Genomic DNA, 18,354 nt, shown 5'->3' with positions numbered 1-18,354 from the left:
TGACACCATCGCCCCCCCTAACCAGGTGTGGAGGCTTATTTTCTAGTCATATTCTCTTCATCAGGTTCTGGTAGCTGTGACATCCCAATTCCCATCTCCAATGCTTTCTACTGTTCAGAAGGAAACTGCAGATGGAGATGGGTGCTCCTAGCATGCACATGACCACACCATTCTAATGTTGCTAGGGTGGGACTTTGAAGGAATGCTGTCCTTTTGAAGTAAAAGACATACAATGATCTGAATTAAAATGTAATGTTCTCAAATAGAGACAAGTGAAACCTGGTTAACCTATAGAGTGGTGAGGGATACATCTTTTTTTTTTCTTCAAGTCTTTTTGGTATGCTACACTCATCATACAAAAATGATAAAATGAATGAAAAAAGTACTTACTGTGAACTCTGTCTCTGTTCACCACCTTAGACATGAATCTAGGTATATTATATATTGTTAATTCTACAGGCAAATAAAAAAGCCTGTGGGTTTGACTTCCAGCATCACTTTCAGAGTGATTGCTTTCTTCTTTAGCAAAACATTCTCAAACTATACAGAGATTTTGTTCTGAATGGTATAGGAAAAAAAAAAAGTTTTAAAATTTTTCAGCAGTTCTGATAACTCTGTGTGGTTGCAAATGAAACACCAGTATTTACAGTCAGGATCGTTGCATTTGAACTTCTTTAAGCCATATTTCTAAACCCTAAAAAGTCTATAGAGGTGGTAAAACAGATGTTGATGTCCATCCTGAGACAAGCCCCTGGTTAGTTTGCTTGATATCAAAAGGAGGGAGAAAGGGCAAATGAAATGAAAACAAACATCAATAAGGGCAGTTTCAGAAATACGACCTTTGAGTTTAGTGGTATTCTTACAAAAATAACATTAAAATAGAGTACTGCCTTTCTTACAGTTGTGTTGCAGTTGTATTACAGTTAGTGTTGCTGAACACAACAAAACTATTTTTACTGTACAAGTGGTTGAACAACGGAATGGGTTGCCCAAGGATGTTGTGGAGGTGCTATCTGTGGAGATATTCAAAGCCCGACTGGATGCAGTCTTGGAACCTGTTCTACCTGACCCTGCTTGGACTAGATGACCTCAAGAGTTCCCTTCCAACCTAATTATTATGCAATTCTGTGACATTTTTGGAAAATTACTTAAATGAGTAAACATAACTGAATAGTGGAAATTTACTCTAGTGCAGTTTGTCTATATAAAAGTCCAGGCACTACCAGTCAAAGGTCAGTTCTGACTTGAATGATGAGAACCTGTCCATGAAGGAGGATAGATCATCTATGGTAATGCTGTCTTGGTGAAGAAGATAAATCTAGTTTTCTTACAGTCAAACTTCTGTCAAGGTTGGACTGAAAGCAGTGTAGTAATTCTTCCTGTGTTCCTAGAGTTTTCATTTATATGACTGTGTGTCCTCTAGATCCATTCTGCATGCTGACCCTAGGAACAGAACTTCTGTGACCGAATTCAGTGCACTGGGATTTTCATCAGAGATGGCTCCCTGTGTTGAATTTGCTCCTTAATCTTGTAGTTGTTTCCGGGAACACTCTTCTTGTTACCATATGTGTGGACTGAAGCCTCCACATCCCTATTTATTTTTTCTTGGGTAATATTTCCTTCCTTGAGGTCTGCTACACCAATATTTTTCCTAGGATGCTAACCAATTTCCTCACAGAGAAAAAAACCTCTGTTTCAGGGACTGTGCTGCATAGTTGTATGTTTGGCTCCTTGGGAGGAACCGAACGTCTTCTATTAGCCATGATGCCCTGTGATCGCTATTTAGCTGTCTGCAATCCTCTTCATTATGCAGCTGTAATGAACCAGAATATTTTTCCACAGCTAGCAGCTTTTTTTCTGAATTACTGGCTTTGCAGTCACCTTGGTGATCATTGTATTGATGCCAATTTGACTTTCTGTGGCCCCAATGGGGCTGCAGAATACCATTTCTACTCATTCATCTCCCTTCATCGTGACCTCTATTTTCTATGGGATCCTTGCTGTCATGTATATATTACCACCTGCCAATAATTCCCTAAATCTGAATAAAGCATTGTCCACCTACTATATAATTGTGATCCCAATGGTAAATCTCCTCATATACAGACTCAGAAACAAGGAGGTCCCGGAAGCCGTTAAGAAGTTCTGCGGTAGGAAATCAACTTTGTGTTAATATTTGGGGGGATTTCTGGATGCTGTAACCATCCTTGAAGATGGGGTTAATTTGACCTAATCTTAAGTGTGAGATTCAACTGCCCAAAAATTCACCATTAAAAGTGTAGATGTAGAAAAGTAACCACTACGAAAATATGATGATTTTTTCTTAGAGTTTGACCTCAGTTAGCTGCCAGATGCCCATGCAGCTCCTCTCTCACTCCTCTTCCTCAATAGGACAGGGGGAGAAAAATAAGTGAAAACGCTTGTGGGTCAAGAAAAAGACAGGGAGAGACCTTAGAAATTACCATCACGGGAAACCAGACTCAACTTGGGGAAGATTAATATAATTTATTGACAATTAGAAATAGAGCAGGATGGTGAGAAACAAAGTCAAAAACTAAAACACCCTCCACACATGTATCCTTATCCCAGGCTCAGCTTCACTCCTTCACTCCTGACTCTTCCTCTACCCTCCACCCTCACCATCTGTACAGGGGGGATGGAACATAGAGGGCTATGATCAATACATAGCAGTTTCTCTCTGGTGATTCTTCCTCCTCACAATTTTGTTCTGCTCCAGAGTGGGTCCTCTCCATGGGATGCAATTCCTTTAGCAAATATGCATCTGCTCCAGCATAGGATCCTCCAGGGGCTGCAGCATGAATATCTGCTCCACCATGGGCTGCAAGGAAATACCTTCTCCTTTCCCTCTTACCTTGCTGTTTGTACTGCTGTTCTCACTCTTTTTTCCCCTCCTGCTCTGCCTGTGTGGCAATTTTTACCTTTTCTTAAATACATTTTTACAGGGATGCCACCAGCTTTGCTGATTGGCTCAGCTTTGGCCAGCAGTGGGTCTGTTTTGGAACCATCTGTGACTGGCACAGGGCAATCTTTTCACACAGAGGTCACCCCTGAGCCTCCCCACTATCAAAACATTGCCATGTAAACCCAATACACTTGAAAAGCCTAGAACATCATAAACAGCACTAGACATCCATATTTAGGCACCTGAATCCCATGCCACATGGTATTCCATTCACACTCCAGCTGTCACTGCAGAAAATCAGTCCTTTATATCCTGCCTCCTACCTGGAAGGTGTTTCAGATACCCCAGAACAGCTGAAATGGCACTGGGTGCCTATCATAGGCACTGCAGTGATACAATGAAATCCACCCTTTATTTGACAAACCCTTCTTTAAAAACAACCACAAAAAAGTCATCTAGGTTGTGAGGATGAGTGAATTAATGCCTGCAAAACCAAATAACATTGGTCTTACATTTCTACGGAAAACATAAGAAAGGTACAGAGTAGGTAGGTAGGCATAGACAGACACAGACAGATAGATGTTTTTGTGTAGTATCTGAACAGGAATTTTCTCCCTGCGGTCTGGTATTTTGAGCAGATGACTATTTGGGTACCTCAGACAAAAGCAGAATGTGGAAAAATGAAGCAAAGTTTAGTATATGCATTTAGGGTTATTTTTCAGAATGCAGTGGAAACTCTTATATTTTGGTAAACAGCAAATGTGTGAACAAGCCAGCTGCAGTGGGCTGGCCCTGGACAGCAACTAAACACCCACCCAGCCACTCACTCACTCACTCACTCAGTCCCACAAAGGCACGATGTTAATGGTGTGTGATATATTCCTTTGGCCAGTTTGGGTCAGCTGTCCTGGCTGTGTTCCCATGCAGCTTCTTGCCCACCCCCAGTAGCAGAGTAAGTTCAAATCCTGAAGATGGTGGGCTCCACAAAGCAGCCTAACAGGGAATTTGCTGCCTCCAGACATTCATCCAGCTGGACCTCTGCAAGCAGAGAGAAAAAGTACAGGGGGACCACAACTCAGTAAGGGAATACAGTGTGTGCATATACAGTCTGCCTTACAGGAGCACTGGGAAAGAGGAACAAAGGTCAAAGGGTGTCAGCTGCGGATTTGGGTGAGAAAGACCCAAAGCAACTCCTCCCACCAGAATCTTCTTACCAGCCTGGTCCTGCAGCCACCTACAAGCTTTGCCCTCCAGAAGCTCTGACCAAGGTACCTTCCATTTATACTGGTGCAACCAGACTAAAGCCAAAATGGTGGCCCAGGCAGTTGGCTGCATATCCTGTGGGGGAAAACAGAACAATCAAGGAGAAGAAATAAAAAGACAGATCAGACCTAAACCAGCATGTGGAAAAAGTAAGATCGCCACACATACACACAAACTCTCTAAGCTTCTGAAATGCTCAAAATTGGAAAGTTCCCAGGTACCTCTGCTGATTCCATCCCACATCCTCCACACCCCCCTTCCACAAGGCTCTATATCTCAACTGCTTTGATCTCTTCCTCTCAGTTCAGCTCAGACTGGAAACTTGGAGCAGAGGAAGGTTCAGCTCATGACAATGCCCCGCTCCTGCCCCTGATCTGCTTACTTCACTGGGCCTTCGTCCCTCAACATCATCCTTGCTGAGCCCCAAGGCAGAAGCCAGGGCTGCGGTGAGGGCCCAGGAGCCATTTGCTTTCTGGAGTGCCACCACTACCCTGAGCCCAGAGAAGTCACACAGTCTTGTCGACAGTGGTGAAATTGTCCAGTCCCAACTGATGTTAGATGCTGGCAGTTCTTCCATCAGCTGCTCTTCAGGAGGAGGGTCCTGCTCTGGAAGACAGAAACAGTCACACAGCTCATGAGACAGGCAACGGCTATTAACCTTAAATTCTGCCTTCTCCAGATATAGTTAATGGTCCTCCATCCTCTCTGGACTTTCCATTTTTTTTTCCAGTCCTCCACAAGCATCCTGACCTTTTTCCAGACCTCCCAGAGCATCCTCAGATCTTCCCAGTCCCTTGTAAGTATCCTAAAATCTGTCCTATATGCTCTAGTTTACCCAACATAATTCTCTCTGAATACCTTTAATTCCTCCCATGATTATCATTAATATTACTCTTTCCTGCCACTTCATGGCTCATGTTCACCATTGAGGGCCCCACAGGGGTCCTTCTCCATCATCCACTCTTAAACTCACCAGCCTCAGCATGAGCTCTTCCTTTCCATGTTCCATGACAGCACATGGGCATTATAGTCCCAGGCATGGCTCAGTTCTGGAGCAGATTTAAGAGATTTTATGGGCAGAAAAAGAAGCACTTGGGCACAGAGTAGTTGGACCAGAACTAGGGGCCACTAGGGCTGGCCTAAAGGTATACAGAGGTTGGAAAGGACCTCTGGAAGTCAGTTCATCCAAATCCCTACTCAAAGAAAATCTTATTAGAACAGCTTGCTCAGGAACCTGTGTAGTCAAACTTGAATAGCTCTAAGAATGGACATTCCAATAATTTTTTATTATCTTCATGATTTTTGAATTCTGAGAAGGGCGGAGACCCCTGAGGCAGAGGAGGAGCAAGCTGTGTTACTGAGCATAAAAGATGACTTCTGGACAACAAAAATCGGAAGCTTCCCCATCAAGGACCACGACGATCGACGACGCAGCATCAGCTGGACCCGGGACCGTTAGGACGTCGTGAGATCAGTGTTGGTAGCTATAACGTCTCTCCCTCCTCTCTCTAAACTTAACTTTACTTTCCTCCTTTCTTTCACCCATCTCTAACTATCGCGTGCTGCTTCACGGGCAACACAATAAAGTTTCACTCTTTGACTACTGCTATCCCCTTTGGTGTTGGTCACCTTAATTTTGCACTTTCGAGATTGTAGCAAACGAACCATCACGAGTCCACCGAGTGGACCGTGACACTGCAAGAAATCCAGGAGGCTGCTGTTATGTACTGAAGCATATTTTGTGATGCAGGTGCTTGATGAACCAGCCAGGAGAGACCTGCTATTCACAAACAGGGAGGAACTTGGTTGAAGATGTGAAGGTCAAGGGCAGCATTCGCTGAAGCAATCATGAGACTGGAGTTTACGATCCTGAGAGGAGTAAGCAAGGCAAACATCAGAATTACAACTCCTGAACTTCAGAAGAATGGATTTTGCCTTGTTCAGGATTCTGCGGGAAATTTGTGGAGGCCAAAGGGTCCAACACAGCTTGATCTTCCAGCATCCAATCCTCCGAGATCAAAGATGGTCCAGTCCAGTGGCAGAAATTCAAGGAAGTGTGCTAGAAGGCCAGCATAGATGGACAGAGAGTTCCTTAGTTCCTTAGTTCCTTAGTCAGATCAAACACAAAAAGCAGGTATGCAAAGGTGGAAGTGGAGACAGACTACTTGAAAGCAATACAGAGACATTGCCCAGACATGCAGAAATGGAGTTATGAACACGAAAGTGCCGCTGGAGTTGAAATTTGTAAGGGAGGTGGGGGACCACAGGAAAGGCATCTCTAAGCACATTGACAGCAAAAGGAAGCCTAGGGCAAGCGTGGACATCTTGCTCAGTGGTGCAGGGGACTCTGTGACAAAGGATGTGGAAAAGGCAGTCATAGTCTCAAACTTTTTGGGCTCAATTTTTACTGGTAATGTTTTCCCTCAGGTCTACCATGTCTCTGAGTCTCCCAGCAGATGCTGTATGAGTGAAGCAGTACCCACAGCAGAAGAAGATAGTGAGGAAGCATGTAGGTCGGTTAGACCTACACAAGTCCATGGGATCAGGTGCATCCAAGAGTGCCAAAGGAGTTGGCTGATGCCACTGCAAGGTAGTGACTTTATCATCTTCAAAATATCATGGCAACTGTGAGAGGATCCTGATGACTGGAAAAGAGTGAGACATCTCACCCATCTTCAAGAAGGGAAAAAATTGTTCGGGGACCTACAGGTTGGTCAGCCTCCCCTGAGTCCCTAGGAAGAATATGAAGCAAATCCTCTTAGAAGGACCATCCTGTATGGGTTTATCAAAAGTAAATCTTGCCTGACCAACCTCACTGCCTTCTCAGATGACGTCACTGGCACTGTGGACAGGAGAAGGGCAGCGGATTCTGTATACCCCGAATTTAACATGGTCTTTGACAATCTCCCAAATTCTCCTTATCATCAGACCTGTAGAGGCAGAAGGCTGGAAGGAGAGGAAGCCTGGAAACTGCTGTGCGAATGGCTATGCCTCTGCTAGCTGGCTCTTTTTTGCTGAACTATATGAGGATAAAGCTAAAGATTCGTGAAGATATTTTGTGACAAACTTAGTGTTTGAGTATGGAGTCAAGGATTGTTAAAGACAAGGATAAGGTTACTTCAGGGACGTATTAAGGCATTTGATTCCTAGTTTCCAGCCCAGAGCTGAGATGCAGGAGTTTGCTTTGTCATTCCATCCATCCCCAGCACAATGATAATCAGGAAGTCTGGTGAGAAGATAAATGCTGAAAGGAGAGTTCAGCCCTAGTCCAACACAGTTTGAGAATGCTCAGCTAAGAAGTTTCTCCTTACCTTTACAGGATGCTGAAAGCAGAGTGAGTGCCTCAGTGTCAGGGGCTTTGTGACCAAGCATCTCAAGGCAGAACTGGCACTTCTGGACTATCCAAAGCTTGGTGGACTTGAACCACACAGGCATGAAGCCACGCAACCAGAGCAGCTGGCAGGGAACCAGGTTGCAAGAGGGAGAGAACAACATGGAGGAGTCTGGAGGCAAAGAATCTGGGGATAGAGACAGGGAGGTGGGGGTTAGACTCATGGGTCTTAGAGACAGGCAAAAGGGTGGTCAGGCCCACAGGATAGGAGGCTGCAGATGGTGAGGAGGCATCAGACCAACTAGTCCCGCTTTCTCCTCCCAGTCCTACCCCCACCGTTTCCGGCCTTACCATGGTGCCAGGCACCCCTCTGTTTCATGCGTACTGCCACACTGGATGTGAAGGGGGACGGAACCCCCAGGCTGAGGCTGGACTTAACTGCGCTGTGCAAGATGTCCTCTGCCCTGCTTGTCGCCTCCCAGTCCAGTTTCCACAGCAGGTGCATCATGGCCATGCGGTGCACAGGCAGCCTGCAGGGACAGGGAGTTAGTCCTTGGTTCCACCTCTGGAAGGGACATGGGATACATGGAGTAAAGAGGAGGGGGCAGTGGGGTAATGGTCACCCAGGTCCTCTCCCAAGATCAGGGCAGAGGGGACGAGATTCTCTTCCCACCTCAGGCTACAGTGCGAAGGATGCAAGTGAAGGACACCTGCTGTCCCTCCTCCAGACCTTGCCAATGCCGCTCTGGCTCATGGGCAAGTGTGTTACCGTCTCACCTGTCATCTGATGATGGGGACAGGGAGAACCTCAGTGTGTAACTGAAGGACTGGCTGCCCACGTGGTACTGAAGCGTCACGGCTCCCTCATCCACCTCTGCATCCTGGTGACACAAGGGAAGGAGTCAGACAGAAAAGTTTATCTGCTGGGCACAGGCAGCCTGGCTACTTAGATTCCATCCCTGCTCTACTAAGGTAGCAGATGCCCATGGTTGGAGCAGAGGCAGTGGTGTCTCTGGGGGAAAGGATAGGGTTCACAGAGCCTTGATGATAGTGGTCTCTCCAAGATCTAACAGAGGTGAAGGACTTCCAGTGCTGGGAAGGTGAAACAGGGAGTGAGCCCCTTACCTTCCAGAAAGCCCTGCCCCAGTGCATATGGTTCCTGGATCACTCTCACCTGTGCTTGCCCATGGATCTGGGCATAGATGGAGCTCTGATGTCCCTGGAATATCACCTCAGGAGCTTTTCTGATTGTTGACACCTCCAGGCCAGGTGGAAGGTCCCACTGTAGTGAGATCCCACTAGCTCTAGGCTGCAGAGCCCGCTGCAGACATTTCACTGCCTGGTGAGGGGGAAACAGAGAGCACAGACCACTTGGGTTCTCTCCCACTTCTGGGTGCGGGGAAGTTGGAGGGCATCTCCGAGTTGGAGTGGGTGGTGGATTTGGATTGCCTTGCATGTTTAGGAGAGCCGTGGGAGGCATTGAATAGAGCAGGGGGGGTGCTGGAAGCCCAGGCACGTGGGTCATTACCTCAGATGTCATGCTCATCCTAGAGTGGATGCACACACATTCACCTTTTGTCTCCAGGGCCATGGCCTGGGAAAGGTTGAAGCTGTCACAACTGTTAGTAGGAAAACAGAAACACCTGTACAGGAAAAGAGGGGGAGGTTAGAAATGGGGCAAAGGTGAGAGGCACGAAGGACAAGAGTAGTACAAATGACAACGTCTGGAGAGGTAAGGATGCTTCTAATCATAGAAATGAAACTGTGTCTCAGAGTTTTCCTGTTCCCTCCGGGGTGAGACATGTTGCCTGATGAGACCGTGAGAATGGGTTTTGGGCCTGCAGAGTGCATTGAGGTATTGCATGGTGAGGATGAAGAGGAAAAGTGCTGAGAAGAGCAGAGGAAGGTTCAGAGAGGAAGTCCACTAGATGAAGAGTATTAGTCTTAATGAAGTAAGGCAAGCATGTGGGGGGGTTGTTGCTGAAGTTCCATCGATGTAAAGAGAAGATCTGAGGAAGACTAGGATCTGGAAGAATGTTTGAAGGACTCCGACAGTCAAGGGGAGAGGAAGGCTGTGAGTTAGCATGTTGGGGGACAGACACAGGACTCCCTCATTACCGGTGGTGGTCCCGATAACGGTAGACCTCAGCCATGACAGCTTCCTCTTCATTGGAGATCTTCCTTTGGATGAAGATGAAAAGCTGAGGGAGAGAGGAGAGGAATCAAAGATTGAGAAGGCTGGGCACCCCCGTAGAGGAAAGACACCCTCCTAAGATGCAGGCAGCCTCTCCACTTTGCTCCCTTACCCTCTCATGCCCGCTGGCCTTGAAACAGGAAAAGAGATTGTGTGCCTCCTTTCATTAACACCAGGACACCTCTTAGCACAGAGGCACTCCACAGGGTAGTTGTGCCTTCCCCAAGTGCAGGCAAATTCCACAGCAGCTCTCCTAAGCTGCCCACCCCAAAGATGGTGTCACTTTCTGCCATCAGGATGCCCCCCACATGCCAACTCCTGGTGTAAGCAGCAGCAGAATATCTCATCCTGAGCCCTGAACTCTACTCCACTGTTTGCACCCATTCCCCTCCCCATAACCCTTTGGCCCCTGATACCTGGCGGGGATGCCCATGAAGGAGAGGAGTGCTGTAGATAGACCTTAGGAGGCCCAGCAGGTCACAGCCCCCCAGATCAGGGCAGATGGAGGAGATGCGCCCCACTGCATTGTCCATGCTTTCCTGCGTGTATTCCACACTCTGCCTGTGGGAGGGCACCCAGAGTGTCAGAGGAGGGAAAACGTGGCCCACAGCTACCCTCACATGGTCACTCCATTGCAAAGCCCTACCTCACTACAAGTGCTACAGAAGCACCTTGAAAAGACGACTGACTTACCCTCTCACTGCCCCCAACAGATCCTGCCCCATAGCTGCCCTCTAGCAAGAGCTTGTCCCATAGTTCCACTTGCAAAAGTCATACTCTACTTACCCCTCCATAATCACCCCCAACTCACGGATAGAAGGCTTTGAAAGTGGCCCCAAAACTGTAGATGTTGAAGTAACAGCCCAGAGGCAAACTCTTGAGGAGGAAAAGCAGTGTGTTCTGGGGACAGATGAAGGGATGGGCAGAGCTCAGATCGGGAAGCTAAGCAGAACATCTGCCCACATGAAGCAATTTGCCTCTATCCCCACCAACTGGGCATAAGTGCTATGGAAAATCCCCCCTGAAGACCTCCTCCAGTGGTACCTGTGCATCCTGGAAGAGGCTGCGGTCCATCAGAAAGAGGAATTCCCCAAGCTGGCCTGGATTGGGCGCCGTCTCAGGAATGTTGGGTATCAGTGTCACCATCACGACAGGGTCTCCCAGCAGAGACCCTGCAGTGCGTGGGGAGAAACAAGGAGGATCTTTAGATTAGAGCCCCCTTCCCTGTCTGTTTGCTTTTGTCCTCATCTCTGACCTATTGCCTGAAAAGCCCCGCAGATCCCCCCAGTCTCTCTGATACCCTCTCCCTAATGCTCACTTCCACCATCCTCACTCACCAGGTGGGGCTTTGGGATCTTGCCTCTCCACCACAGCTCTGAGAGTGGGAGGCCCTCTGTAATACACCAGCAAGTTCAGATTACCCTTCATCCAGGGTGATGATTTCAAGGAGAACTGAGGACAAGTAGGGTGTGGAGAGAAAAGAGAAGCAAATAAAAGGATTGAGGAGTCCTAACGAGCATCATCAGGCTGCAGACCCTTCCCTTCCCTCCCACTTTGGGACTCTCGCATCTGGCAGGGCCATACCTCAGCAGATGTCTGATCTGGAGCCGTGTATTGCAGAGGGGTGTAGCTGGTGTTAATGGCTATATGGGACACACCATGGGCTGACTTCAGACAGATGCTGAAGTGCAGATTTTCGGACATCTTTTCCCCAGAGATCCAGCCTGAAGGGATAAAGAGATGTGAGAAAGTGAAAGAAGAGACCCTAGAGCAGCAGACAGCTGTGGTGGGGCACTGTGTCTTGTTGGTAGAGGGGAAATGTGACATCTGAGATGTCCTCTCTGTGGTGCTTGGGGGGGGGGGGGTGGGGGGGTGGGGGGGGGTGAATCCGTAGACTCACACTGTGGTTTGTGTAGGGATGTGGGGGCATCGCTTGCTGTAGGATATATAAGGACACTTGTGGGGTTCCTGACTGTGAGGTGCAAGGGGGAATATTCAGATTCTCTCACTGAAGCACTTGTGCAGATACAGGGGTCCCCCCTGGAGGGATACTGGGGAGCAGTGTGTTCCTCCCTGGGGGATACACCTGGGAGATCACTCACTGAGGCAGTTGCTCCGGGGAAACAGCTCATTTGGCCAGAAAAACTTGGCAGCTCCATCAGGCTGCAGTGGCAGCTCCTGGACATAGCACAAGCTGATGGCCACCTCCGCATTAGGAGGCAGGGTCCCCAAGAAACAAGCAAACACAGGGCCCCAAAGATCGCACTGATCCTGCAAGTATCTTAAATTCTCCATGCCTAAAGTGGCTTTGCACAGCTGCTGGGCCTGTCACAAAGGGAGAGAAGTGTGTCACTGAGGTCTCCAGCGGATTTCATTCTCTCACCTCCACCCCTCATCCCAACCCGTGGACCACCCCTTCCCACGGCAATCCCAGTACCTCCTCCTTCTCCCAGAGCATTGCTTCAATACGAGTGTCCCCCATGGTAGCATAGAAGGTGTGTACAACAGTGTCAGAGTTCACAGGAAAGATGAACATGGTCTCCTTAGAGACTTGCTGAACATTGCGGAAAAACAGCTCAGACACCACATCAGCCACAAAGTCCTGGATGGTTACATTTACTGTCACAGTTTCCAGCTCCACATCAGAATAGGAAGAAAAGAACCATATTCTCCTCTTGAAGAAGCCTGAGGAAGACACAGCAGCTGTCAGACTCCCTGGTTGCCCATAGGAAACTTTAAATTTGGGGCATCTACTTGTAGTGGGAAACAGTTGCGTGCCCCAACCTGTCACAGAAATGCCAGTTGCAGAAGCTGACAAATAGCAATGAAAGGTCCCGGAGGCTGCCAACATGTTTCCCTTAGACCACAGTTCCTCAGCGCTCTAAGTCCCTTTCTGCTCAATGCACGTGGCAGCTGTGCCCTCAGATCACACAACTGTGCCATGCTACATGTTAGTTCAGGCCTACCATGGCATTAAGAGGGGTCTGTCTGTCCCACAGCATATAGCATAAGACGGTCCCACAATAGAGCTTCATGGAAATGGCAGGAGGTGCCCTGCAGCTCCTCAAACCCTCAGACCGTATCTCAGAGATAGGAGCTGGTCCCGCCATCTGCTTTGAGACTAATGCTCCAAAGAGTTGAGCTTGATTTTCAACTCAAGCAGATATACTGCTCATTTTGGACTACTGGAAGGGAAGGGGGACCGTACAAAGGGCATTTCGCATGGCATCAAAGGTAGAGTCACAGGAAGTCACCTCATCTCCTTTTCATTGTCAGCAGCAGAGATGTTTCTTGCTGACCTCCCTTTCTCACCTGTCATACTTGTAGGGTTTGGTTTATCTAAGGCCAACAATGTGTAAATGTGAATTTGGTTGGAAGATGGCTTTGGTGACCTCTCTGCCTGCTATGACAGCTGCCCATGGAAAGGCAACCTTCTCCATACCTTTGCCCTTGGTTTGAGATGAAGAGCATCTCATTTTAGGGCAAGGTTTGGCATCAGTGGGGCATCAAACTTGATGGTAAAATGGGTTGGAGTAGTGTCTTAGTAAAGAATGGTGTAACACTGTAGTAGGAATAGAGTTACACTTAGCAAAGGAAGGTGTAAGACCTTCGTAGGGGTTGCTGTAATGTCTTGGATGGGGATGGTGTACAGAAGATGGTACCTGGAGGGGACGATGCAGCTCACCAATCAAGTGATGTGCCTAGGTAACACAACACACTAAGTGATGATACAATATCATGGCACTGAGGAGTGTTGCCCCCCATCCCACAGTAGCAGACATCTCTTCTGCATTATCCTCCCACTTTGTGATGGTTTCCCTGGAAAGCCGTCAGCCCTATTCCCGAGATGGATCACACAAAAATACCTTCTGCTACTCCAGCCAGAAAAAGTGAAGGCTGACTACAGGCCATGTCCCTGAGATCCCAGAACATGGTGAGATGTGCCTCCCTGGCTGATCACCCAAGAGATCAGTTTCTTCCCACACTATTCCCCCAGCTAAAATCTTCCCCACTGCTCACAGATGCCACCCTTCTGGCCCCAACTCACCCCTAGCGATACACTGTTTTCTCAGGATGCCACTTCTCCTCATCTTGACTCTGTGGTTGAAGACAGCTTCTGTGTGCAAAAGAGCATAAAGTGAGCTATGAGGACCTCGTGAAAAAAAAACTGGGCACCTCCATCTTCCCTTCCTCCAAGATATGGACACACACTCCCCCCAACATGGGCCAGGATGACTCTTTGCTTCTTCACATCCCACGTCAGGATCCTTTTTGCCCCTCTCTCACCAGCCTCAGAGCAGATTAGTAGGAGACAGCCGGGAATGGGAATTGCAGGTGTCAAAAATGCTGACTGGTTCAACGGGGTGGTGGTGCTTAATTCAGATTAGAGCACAGGGAAGGCGGGAGCAATGGTGGGTCACAGACTGAGACACAAGGCACAGCATGAGTTTGGGCCTGAGCAGTGATAGCTGCACCTGGAGGACACCGGTACCAGTGCTGACAGAGGAAGAAATGGGCAGAAGGTTGGACAGAGCAGGGAAAGCATGGTCTGGGAGAATGGGTGGAGAAACGCATGGATTTGTGTGAGGAGAGTGGTGTAGCTGGAGAGTCGGAGAGGGCTGTATTTTGTGGCAGTAAGAGTGAGTGAATGGCAGAAAAAAAACGACCATATGGGGATTTGGGGAGGGGAATGGATGAATGAATTTACAGTTGGGATGCATGGATGCACATCCAGGGAAGTGGGGGGCGGGAGGGTGTTGGAGGAATTGATGAGCAAATGCGGCTGCGTGGAATGTGCCTGGTTTGTGACTCATCTGTCAATAGGCACCTAAAACCATCAGGTCTGTGTACAGGTCAGTGGTCTGAACTCTTCCAACACTGAGTAGAGCCTTACCTCAGTTGTCAAAACATTGGACAGGAGGGTCATTTGCAGTGAGGAGCCCTAGCACAGGTGAGTGGTCCTTACAAAGGTGAAGAAACCCAATCTAGCTGTCTCCTGTAGCTGTGCTGTACGCATTGGCGTCACGTATCTATCTTAGAAATGACAGGACATTTGAAATGATACTAGCCACCTGTGTTTCAACAATTAAATCTCAGCCCTCAATTTAAATATGAGGAAGGGCCTCTTCCTCTTAGCACAACAGTAGGATTCAGTTCAAGATTATTATGGTATTGTAGGTATTTAAAACAGATACATTCAGATTAACTTCTAAACTTCTGCAGGGGTTTTGCCAGTGCGCACAGAAAGAGGGGGTGAGAATGGGGCAGAGGAATGAATGAGGGGTGAGGGGCATGTGAGCTGAGACCGAACGAGGAAAGGAAGGAGGGATGTGCATTCTCTGCTGTAGCGATCCTGATGGGGGGACCATTGTACGCTGAAGAGTTAGTGGTCCACGTAGCAGTTAACCCAAGGAGGCACGGGACAGGACTGCACCGCGCTGCACATAACAGCTTGACCTTCAGGCCTGTGCTGCGCTGCACATAATCCCACGGCCGCAGGATAACCCCGGGCAGCTCATTGGAACAGAGCCGGCTCTGGAACATGCGCATTGTAATGTGCTCTGTGCTGATTAGAGGCCTGTTCGATGCTGCACAACCCGAGTTTCCCAGCATCTGAGGGGGCGTAAAATTATCTATGCTGTTCTCTCTTCCTTTCTAGTGTCAGCTCTAAGAAATGACATTTCAAAGTATGCTTTGCAGAATCTGAATGTCTTTCCTACTGGGATCATGGCGAAGCAGCACCTACCGCCTGGGGCAAAGCCTTTGGCACAGTCCGTGGGTCCCAGTAAGAAATACTTTTCTGGAGAAAGGATAATGAGGAAGATGCAGCCTGAGAGCCTGGCTGGTCCCCGCACACAGCCGCGGAGGGCAGTCACAACAAACTTGGCCCAGGTGGTTTTCCTGGTGAATCGGGAAAGTGAGGAGGAATTATCTGAATGTCCCAGCCCAGCTGAAGTACTAAAGTGCCTCAAGAAGCGCGGGGTAGGGCAAGGAGAACATGTGCTGTGCTTGGCTGTTGCTAACGGGCTCGGAGCGGACACGGGCACGTTTGGAGCTGAAGCTGCAGCCCCGGGTGAGCTGCAGGCGCAGCAGCGCAAGGGGGTCCCGGGGGGGACGGGGCGGGGGCAGGGGCGGCCCGTCCCGGGCACCGCTGAGACACGAGCCGCTTGGGAGGGGAGGGCGGGGCCGGGAGACCTCGGGGACCCCGGCGGGGACGGGGCAGGAGCGCAGCGACAGCATCTCCCTGCGGCCGCCGGCCGTGGAGGCGGCGAGGGACGGGGCGGGAGGGGCAGCGCGGAGCCCGGGGGCATCGGCCCGGCCGCCCCTGCCTCGGGCACGGGAAGAGCCGCCTGCCGTAACGGGGTGTCCCCCCCTGGAAACGAGCCCAGGGAAGGGGCGGGCCCCCTCCAGCGCGGCTCAGCGGGGAGGCGGGGGGAAGGGGACGGCGCGGGGGAAGCCACCGTCGCCCTCTCGCTCCGCTTATAACGCTGTGGATGGAGCCGGCGTGGTGACAGCGGGTTACGGGTCTGCCGGATACCGGGGCAGATGTAACCCTAACTGGTGGAAATCCGCCCCAGGATTGAAGCGGTAACTGTTACCAAAATCGGGGTGGGGGGCGGAGGAACAGTCTCCAAAAGGTTTTCTAACCTTGCGGCCGGGACTGTGCGATGCGCGGTTATGCCGGTCCCTCCCACGTATGATAACACAGCACCCAGGGAGCTGGGAGGAGCTGTCAGCTCTTGATGATCCTGCGCGGGGTGGGATTTCCAAGGGAATGGCTCTCAGGAACCTCCCTTTTGTCCCCAGGCAAAGAACCATCCGCGGTTCCCCTGACTCAGCCCAGCACTGACAGCTCTTCCATGCCAGCGCTGCCCCAGACAGGCCCGAGTTAATGCTCCCTTTTTCTTAGCACATGTAAATCTCAAACGACTCCACAAGAATCAACGTAAATTTTTCGTGTAAGTCTGGGATCTGTGCAGAGCAAAAGCAGAGAGCGAGAAAAGTCGAAGAAGAAAAGAAAGGAAGGAAAGTCAGCAGATCCAAACCCGGCACCAGGGATTTGGACTTCACTCACCACCAGACGTTAAGGACAGGTATCATTCTCCTCGCTTTACTCGTACGAGAAAGCACACGCGCTCTCTCTGCTGCTCTCAGACCTTCTATCTTTGGTCAGCCATCCTTGCTGCCAGTTTCTTTAACCTGTGCTTCAATAATCCTCCGGGCTCTGGAGGACCCCTTCGTCAGAGGAATTCCTGGGCAAATAGCACCTATGTGATGAGACTGGAAGTTTCTAAATTGATAAGAGACTAAAGATGTATTTCATAGTAGAAACCCTGGTTTAGATGCTTGCACATCCATGTTCCTGTATTTTATTGTCTGTCAGGTAAGAGACTGAGTTTACCAATAGCATGACCTGTACGTGTGCCTCATTGTGAATTTGGACCTTAGCCTGCTATCCTCCACCTCAAAGATCCCGAACGTGCAGGTACCAGTCGAATTAGGTGGCCTGGCAGGATGGGGCAGCAAACAGACAGACACACAGAAGCCTCCAAGCCTTTGCCAGGGTATGGCAAGCACAGACAGACAACTGCACACACGCACGCAGAGCAGGTCGGCAATCCTTCCTCGAGGAGGGAAGGAAGGAAGGATGGATGCACAGACAAACGCACTCACCATGCAACAGCAGACTGAAACAGGAGCAGCGAGCAGACAGACACAGGGAGGGCCCCGGGACTGACACCCGTCAGCTGCAGCATGAAGGGGTGTTCACAGCCGTGCTCGGAGGAGGAGGAGGAGGAGGAGGAGGAGGAGAAGGAGGAGGAGGAGGAGGACTGGTCTTTGCAAGAAGCCGCAGGGACAGATGGGAGATGCGGTCAGTGCCGCAGTGCCTGGGCAGGTTCCAGGAAAAGGAATGCTGCCAAATGTGCACTCTGGGATATACGGTTGGGAACCAGGGGTGCTGCCAGCCCTGCCTGCTGGGATGAGCTGGGGGCACTGGAGATGCTGTCAGCCCTGCCTGCTGGGATGAGCTGGGGGCACTGGAGATGCTGTCAGCCCTGCCTGCTGGGGGGTGGGAGGCACTGGGTGTGGGGTTGCTCCAGATGTCTGGGCAGCTCCGGGAGGTCAGTGGAGCCATGGGAAGCAGGAGTGATGGAGAACCCACACAGAGGGTGCTTTTTGGACCAGGACTGGGGAGCCAGGCTGGGAGGAGCAGCACTAATCGAGAAGATGCTGTGGGTTGGTCCTGTCCTGGGGGCTCCGAGCTGGGGATACCGCCTGGGAAAGGCCTCTTGTGTGTGGCAGGGGCTGCTCGGAGAGTGAACTGCAGCAGTGTTGCCTGTGGTGGGAAGAGGGTGCTGCCCGGTACCGCCTGCCCCGCGGGGGGGTTGGAGGCGGGGGAGGAAAGTGGGGGAAGGCTCCCGTGTTCCCCCGCACCAGAAGCTCAAGTGGCTGCTGGGCAGGGAGCCATCCCATTCCTGCAGCCAAAGTGCACCAACACAGGCACTTCAGCCTGCCTTCCTGACACTCTCCCCTGACTTCTCCTTTTCCAGTGGGCCTCATCGGGTCCGGGAGGATACAGGTAGGAAGTGAGTTTTGGACCAGTGAGAAAACCTTGGTAGAAGAGATGGTCATCTTGGGTCT

General features: G+C 49.9%; 1 protein-coding gene across 6 annotated transcripts; it reads right to left on the bottom strand.

Annotated features, from left to right (window-relative positions):
* Window positions 1-2,485: 2,485 nt before the first annotated feature.
* Window positions 2,486-17,487, bottom strand: LOC141934105 (von Willebrand factor A domain-containing protein 5A-like). 6 transcript variants are annotated; one of them, XM_074849396.1, is made up of 21 exons: window positions 17,386-17,483; window positions 16,360-16,683; window positions 15,454-15,612; window positions 14,606-14,741; window positions 13,760-13,828; window positions 12,149-12,396; window positions 11,814-12,036; window positions 11,296-11,435; window positions 11,049-11,163; window positions 10,756-10,883; window positions 10,523-10,611; window positions 10,128-10,272; window positions 9,636-9,718; window positions 9,046-9,160; window positions 8,692-8,856; window positions 8,295-8,398; window positions 7,869-8,047; window positions 7,498-7,704; window positions 4,569-4,792; window positions 4,138-4,261; window positions 2,486-3,961 (listed from the first exon to the last, which is right to left on the bottom strand). In XM_074849396.1, the coding sequence occupies exons 5-21, from the start codon at window positions 13,800-13,802 to the stop codon at window positions 3,882-3,884; spliced, it is 2,412 nt and encodes an 803-aa protein (XP_074705497.1). In that variant the 5' UTR covers window positions 13,803-13,828; window positions 14,606-14,741; window positions 15,454-15,612; window positions 16,360-16,683; window positions 17,386-17,483; the 3' UTR covers window positions 2,486-3,881. The 6 variants fall into 6 exon arrangements, with proteins under 6 accessions (XP_074705497.1, XP_074705496.1, XP_074705500.1 ...); XM_074849395.1 differs by having other exon boundaries at window positions 15,458-15,612; XM_074849399.1 differs by lacking the exon at window positions 14,606-14,741 and having other exon boundaries at window positions 15,458-15,612.
* Window positions 17,488-18,354: the final 867 nt, after the last annotated feature.

The sequence above is a fragment of the Strix aluco genome, chromosome 24 (genome assembly GCF_031877795.1).
Source record: "Strix aluco isolate bStrAlu1 chromosome 24, bStrAlu1.hap1, whole genome shotgun sequence".
In the NCBI taxonomy this organism is placed as follows: domain Eukaryota; kingdom Metazoa; phylum Chordata; class Aves; order Strigiformes; family Strigidae; genus Strix; species Strix aluco.
Note: the sequence above shows the minus strand (reverse complement) of the source record. Positions and strands in the feature narration are given on the sequence as shown.